The sequence below is a fragment of the Pygocentrus nattereri genome, chromosome 1 (assembly GCF_015220715.1).
Source record: "Pygocentrus nattereri isolate fPygNat1 chromosome 1, fPygNat1.pri, whole genome shotgun sequence".
NCBI lineage: Eukaryota > Metazoa > Chordata > Actinopteri > Characiformes > Serrasalmidae > Pygocentrus > Pygocentrus nattereri.
This window is the reverse complement of record NC_051211.1, coordinates 55458704-55466203: the sequence shown is the minus strand read 5'-3', so window position 1 is coordinate 55466203 and position 7500 is coordinate 55458704. Positions and strand designations below refer to the sequence as shown.

Below are 7500 nucleotides of genomic sequence, written 5' to 3'. Positions count from 1 at the left end.
ACTTGGTAACCAAAAGAAATGTCACTATTCACTATAATGGCTTTTAAATGGATAAAGACCCGCATAATTATACAGAACCTATAACACATAATAATGTTATAAATGATCAAAATCCCATCACTGAGTGGCTCAAGTAAAATGATTGATATCTGATACCAGTCTCTGTCATCAATTAATTATTAGTCAATAAATTGTTATTAATAAAGACCTTATTAATCAATGTGTTAGTGCTATAGAATTAGACTCTGAAATGTAGTGGAGTGAAAGGAAAAAGTCGCCCGGAATGGAGAAACTTCAGTACAGATACATGAAAAAATACTAAAGTACAGAAACTAATTACATTTACTCAGTTACTCAGATACTCAGATACTCAGTTACTCAGTTACTCAGATACTCAGTTACTCAGATACTGTCTAAATGAACTAAATTAACCGTCTACAGAAGAACAGAGAACCTGCTGGCACTAAACACACTCAGGCAACGACCCCAACACAGACAGAATAACCGAGGACTGGTCTCCACCCCCAAACGAGATGCTTCAGTAAACACACTGGATTTACACAGAACAGTGAAGACTCGGAGAATTGCCTCTCAGACTGATATATGGTTCTATACAGCACCAAAAAGGGCTCTTCTCTGTTCACAAGCCTGACATCGTAACAATACCAGAACCGGTTCACCATGCAAAGAACCATTTAAGCATGAGATGTTTCTGTATAGCACCAAAAAGGGTTCTTCTATTGTTCCAGACTACATTGTAACAGTAGAAGAACCGTTTTGGTGCTCTATGGAACCAAAATGCAAGATAATTCTATACAGAACCAAATACAAGACAATCTGAGGAACCGCTTCACCATGCAAAGAACTCTTTAAGCATGAAATGTTTCTGTCTAGCACCAAAAAGGGTTCTTCTATTGTTCCAGACTACATTGTAACAGTAGAAGAACCGTTTTGGTGCTCTGTGGAACCAAAATGCAAAAGAGTTCTATACAGAACCAAATACAAGACAATCTGAAGAACCAGTTCACCATGCAAAGACCCATTTAGGCACGAAAATGGTTCTCAAAGCTCTAAACAGAACCAGAACCGTTACAGTAGCATCTTTTTGAGGAGTGTGTCGTGTCTGCTGGTGGGTGTGTTTGGTATTCAGAGCAGGGCTGAAGTGACTGGGCTGTTTAAAATGCTAGCTGGGCTGATGTTCTGTTCCCCTGAGATGTTGTCTCTCTCACTGTTAAGTGGCCATAGGGAAGCTCCCTTTCCATTTCATTTCCAACATGCCCCAGACACACACACACACACACACACACACACACACACACACACACACACACACACACTTCATCCTCTCCACACAATGTCAACATCAGCAGAGCTGATACAAACAGCTGAACAGTCAGGCTCACAATGGCACAGCGGCGCATTCAGACGCTCAGAAAAGGACGACAACAGCAGCAACAACAATAGCGAGCACCTCCAGAACCCTGCTGTCAACGTACCGCGCAGAACGCCGCGCTCAGCACATTCAGAAACGAGACGAGATACACGGGACGAGACAGATGCCAGATAACTGTCAGAACATCCATCAACACGCTTGATTTTGCTGAGGCGAGGAGGCCAAACCACTCACTGTGCTGCAGACAATTACATCTCCACAAGTGAAACATCTTAAACGTAGTTAATTACGAGTCTGATGTAGGAATATTCTGAGATTATTCCACCTGTCTTTACACAGTTTTACTTAACTTCAGTAATTGTGGGCCATAAAGTGGCAGATTCCTTCTAATTTCTCAAAACTATACATTCCTTCATACGATGAAATTTAACTTAGGATCTGAAAACGTCAAAATGGGAAATATTGAATATATTCTGCACGTGTAAAATATTTCACTTGCTGAGACATTTTTAAAGTGAAACACGTCCAAGTTTTTATTCAACACACCAAAACTTTTGCAACAACAGGTTTTTGCAGGATGTAAATACGTATTTTTATTTCTAAATGTGAGTTTGATGGAAACTTGGCTGGTCTTCCCATGCAGACCATCAAGCCTCTGCAGCTCATCCAGAATGCGGCAGCACGGCTCGTCTTCAATCTGCCCAAGTTCAGCCACGTCACCCCACTGCTGCGCTCCCTTCACTGGCTTCCTGTAGCTGCATCAGATTTAAACCCTAATGCTGGCCTACAAAGCCAGAAATGGACCAGCTCCTACTGACTTGATGGCAACGGTGAAATCTGGAACTGGACCACGAGCCCTTCAGAGTACAGCTCAGCTCGACCCGCCATCCTTCAGGACGCGTGGAAGACAAGCGTGGAGAATGGTCTCTGTACTGGAGCCCAGGTGGGGGAATGAACTCCCCCTGGCTGTCCGGACAGCAGAGCCTCTCACTGTCTTCAAACGCAGCTGAAGACCGTCTCTTTACACAGCTCTTAAATTACACTTACATTTATGGCATTTGGCAGACGCTCTTATCCAGAGCGACTTACAATCTTTACAAGATTTTTTTTTCTATTCTATTGTATTCTATCATCAGAATGTGAAGAAATAAGTTTTGACATTGTGTCATCGATGTTGAGACATATCTGCTGCTACCCAGCTAGCCCCAGCCTGCCCTGTCCTGCAATACCACTCTTCACCTGTCAAGAGGCGATAGTGGGTCATTGTAGCGTTGAGTTTGCAGTCAGTTCAACATGAGACAATGAAGAAGTAGCTTTGCCCTCAGGGCATATTCTAATCTCTTGTCAATCAATCTGAAGGTCATTTAATGACAGGAAGTCAACGAAAGGAACAGTAAGCACAATGATGGCTGAAGCTTTAGCCTGAGCGACCATAATCACTACCACTGCTGCAGCCCCTGCATGAAACCATGCTCGGCAGAAGAGAAGAGACATGAACAGAAGCAAAACAAGAGCTGGAGTTGTGGAGCCCTCAGCCAGGAAAAGGATGAAGTTTAATGCTTAACTCGCAACATTTCTTCTAGACTGGTAATTAAACAGAGGGAGGATGGAGGAGGGAGGAGGAGCGACTGTGTGGAGGATGAATTTGACAGGTACATTTTGCTCCTTTAAAGTCTGAAGAGCATCAAGAGGCTGAAGTGCATTGAAAGGCTAACTGGCCTTCCACAGAAGCACAACACATGAGCCATGCTCCACTCACCGATCTCTCTGGATATCTGAATGAAAGCCTCCACTCCACTTTCGCCGTAGTTGCCTTCGGACGCCAGCGTGGATACGTAGTTCCAGCCCATGGCCGTGACTATGTCCAGCATGGCCTGGGCCTGGTAGGAGTCTGGAGGCACCACGCGTGAGAAGAAGTCGTAGCGGGTGTTGTCACTCAGCTCCGGAGCCGTGGATGCATAGCTGATCTGAGGAATCTGTGGACGAGAGAGAGAGAGAGAGAGAGAGAGAGAGAGAGAGAGAGAGAGATGAGGCTTGTAAGTCTGGGATGTCCACCTAGGAAGCGAGAAGGTGTTTTGAGTACATGAAGTGACCAATGGCAATTTTTTGCTGTTTTTTTTCCGATCTTCATTTATTGATACTTGGCATCAAACTGAATGTGTCACGCTGCACTATAATGAGGAGAGAGACGACGGTACATACTCTCTGAAAAACCAGCACAAACCAGCAGGTATTCAGTGGTGTGGTCTAAGATGGTTTATGCTTTTCTGGGTCTGGTTTAACTGATCACCCTAGCATGGTCATGATGGTTGACCAGCACACCAGCATCCAAAACACAAGAACTGCTGCTACAACAGCAACGTAATCTATCTACCTGTCCGTCTATTCGTCTGTTTGTCTGTCTAAACAGCTAAAATGATCTGTCAGTGGAATAAGGCACCTTCATAAAATGTCTATAAATAAGTTAAAGATTTTCCATGGCTACATTTAAGATATGTTCCCTTACTGAGATCAATTCTTGCAATGTTTTAACTGATTTCATTTACGACATTTGGCTGACGCTCTTATCCAGAGCGACTTACAATCTTAACCATTTGTTACACAGGGAGGCGAAGGTGGTGTTAGGAGTCTTGCCCAAGGACTCTTAGTGGTATAGTGTTGGGTGGTTACCCAGGCGGGGCACTGAACCCCAGTCTACAGCGCAGAAGGCCGAGGTGTTACCCACCACACTAACCAACCATTTCCTATTGCCTTTATTACGCCCTGTGAAGAAAAAGTAATCCAAATGTAAGGAAAAGTAATTCTTTAAATACAGTAATCTTTCAGATTAGGTAACATATAGCAGGTGATCAGTAATCTGTACTACAATCCTTTGTTAAAGTGAGCCTTCCAGCTCACCGACAAACTAGAACGAGAGTGAAGGCACCGTTGGATCATGTCACAGATGGTCAAGGTGATTACAGCCGTACAACGGGACTCAGAAACGGTCAGGCTGGGCGAGTTGGAGGGCGGACGCACCTGCCAGCGAGAGGCCTGGATAATGGAGCCGGGGACATTTGCGTGATGGATTGATTTCTCTGAGGGGAGTGGCCAGGCTTGCCACTCAGGAGCTCCGCGGTGAGCATTGGTATTCTAATCGAGGACGGATTTCTCACGCCTGGCGCGGCAGACGCCCGTAACTCCAGACAGCTCTACACACAACAACGGTGCATCTCCAGCCAGGCTGTTCACACCTGCCTGAGCCAGATTCAGGAGTGATGATGTCGAGTCTGACGTTGAAAAACGCTTTTCATTTAAACTGCTCCCTTGAGTGAGTTGTGAAATTGAAAACTAAGCATTTGACAGACTAATGGAGAAAACACAGATAAGGCCTCAGTCGGCCTTCCCCCGCGTTCTTAAGCCTCAGACTCGACTTTGGGTTTCTCACGGACTTCCAAACTGAGAAGAGCAGTAAATAAAACTTCTCCCTTCTTTTAATAAGAGCGCAGGTGAGCTCATTTCTCCAGCTCGGTGTACCATGACACAAACTTTCATAAACTTTCCTTCCCAGGCAGCCATGAATAAAGTGTATTAAGGGCATAAAGAAAGGAATAAGAAAGAAAACAAGAGGTCAAGAGCAAAAATCTAATTTCTTTTCACTGCATAATGCATCCACATATCCACTATAGGGATAAAGGTGTCTCCTCGTGTATATGAGCTCAGACTTGCGCAGCAGGAAAGATCTTTTAGACGGTGAAAACACCTTAAATCTAATGAATGTATCCAATATTTCCCATTATAAGACGTTTTTTAAACATCATTTAAAGGAATCTTAACTACTGAAAGTGTTTTACTGTCATTCCTTTGACAGATCATTTTAATGATTCATTATTTCTTGAATTATTTATTGCAATTATTCAATTTTTAAATTATTTATTGAAATATTTCTTGAAATTACCCAAATTTACATTCATTATTTCAAGTAAAATGGTAAAACAGTTATAATTATATTATTATAATTATAATTATATTATATTAATCTAAAACTAGATAAAACTTAAAACAAGTAAAATGTCTAGAAGCAGGTGGAATCATTTTCTAATATGTTACAACAATAAAGACAAATATTAGATATATTGACAATTTTAAAGATACCTTCACTGCTAAGACCATAACTGGACTGAGGATTTTTTAAATTGGACAATTAAAAGTGGGTCAGTAAGCTTGCACTGCAAAAATCGGTGAGTTCTCAAGTGAAATGATTTTAAATCATCAAATGATTTAAAATCAACATAGCTAATATTTCCCATTTTAACATAATATATAATATATATCTAATATCGATTTTAATAAAATATACAAAATATATCTAAAAATGACCACTTTAATATATTATATATCTAATATTACCCATTTTAATATAATATATAATATACATTTAATATTTTGTACCGTAATATAATATATATATAAAATTTCCCATTCAATATAATATATAAAATATAATATATAATATATATCTAATATTTCCCACTTTAATATGATATAATATAATATTTCCCAGTTTATTAAATATAAAATATAATATAATATTTCCCAGTTTATTATAATATATAATATATATATATATAATGTATATATCGTTGCTGTTGAAATAAAAGCTTGTATCTCCATTTTTGCCATTTTTCAGTTTTAGGCATTTCTTAAGCTCATTTATTACAACAAGCTAAAATATCTGCCAATATAGTGAGATCATTTTACTTAATACAATTAAAGCAAGTAAAAATGTCTAGAAATAAGGAACATAACCTTAAATTTAGCTCACAGCAATCTCAACAGGAGAAATATTCCATTTTTTCACCATTTAAGATCATTTTCCTCGACAAGCTGCCACTTTTGCTTTGCTGTGTACAATGTGGACAAGTTTAGTGTAAAAATATAAAATCCGAGAGAATCACAAAATCTGCAGCTTAAAACACAGACAGACAAGTCTATTCCCACTCAGTAGAACGGCAACAGCTATTGTTATTGTTGTTATTTGGTTCAGGTGGCACTGTGGGGGGGGCAAGCCATGGAACAACTGGGGGTCCCCAAAGACCCGAGTGAAAAACGCTGTTATATGACAGCCTGAATAATTAAACAGCAGGATGATGTTAAAGGACCGATTACAACATCAACACTTTCAATGTGGCTCCCCAAGATCAATTAGCAGATCTGCATCTGGTCAACATTACCACTGTCACCTGTTCTAATAGGTACCCGTCCTACCTGAGAGCCTGAGGAGCGGATGAGCTTCTGAAAATTAGACGTCTAATTTAATATCCACGGGTCAGTGCGGCCCAATAGGATCTCCCTACACCTCCCTAATCCACTACACACTCTCACCAGCACGACAGCTGCCCGTATTAAAGGAGCGTCTGGCCATATTAATGAAACAGCCACCAGATCTCAATCAGCAAATTACAATATGCAATAATAAGGCAGCAGATAAAACCCTGTTCATACCTGCCCACTCACCAACACGACTGCACCTGAGCTGCACTTCACAAACACACTGCCAACACGTTTCACAAACGTTACCAGACCTTACTAAGTTGTTGCCACCACTTAATTATCTCCTTTGTCACGATCGGCCCCTCCCAGTCCTGTCCATGTGTATTTGTTTTGGCTTTTCTAGTCCTGCCCCCTCGTTTCGTGACTCCGCCCCTGATTGTTTTCACCTGCCCCTCGTTTACCCTTTGTTACTTAAGCCCTGTGTTTGCACTTCGTATTTGCTGGTCTTTGTATCGGTCTGTGTTCGATGTATCGGTCTGTGTTTGATGTATCGGTCTTTGTTTGATGTATCGGTCTTTGTTTGATGTATCGGTCTGTGTTCGATGTATCGGTCTGTGTTCGATGTATCGTTCTGTGTTCGATGTATCGGTCTGTGTTCGATGTATCGGTCTGTGTTCGATGTATCGGTCTGTGTTCGATGTATCGGTCTGTGTTCGATGTATCGGTCTTTGTTTGATGTATCGTCTGTGTTTGATGTATCGGTCTTTGTTCGATGTATCGGTCTGTGTTCGATGTATCGGTCTGTGTTTGATGTATCGGTCTGTGTTTGATGTATCGGTCTGTGTTTGATGTAT

General features: G+C 41.1%; 1 protein-coding gene across 4 annotated transcripts in view; it reads right to left on the bottom strand.

The window, feature by feature from the left end:
• grm8a (glutamate receptor, metabotropic 8a) overlaps positions 1–7500 on the bottom strand; it is a 400562-nt gene that overhangs the window by 250183 nt on the left and 142879 nt on the right. For all 4 annotated transcript variants that reach the window (XM_037538676.1, XM_037538670.1, XM_037538683.1 and 1 more), the window contains exon 3: positions 3153–3369. In XM_037538676.1, coding sequence (XP_037394573.1) covers positions 3153–3369 — 217 coding nt within the window. The remainder of the gene's footprint in view (positions 1–3152; positions 3370–7500) is intronic.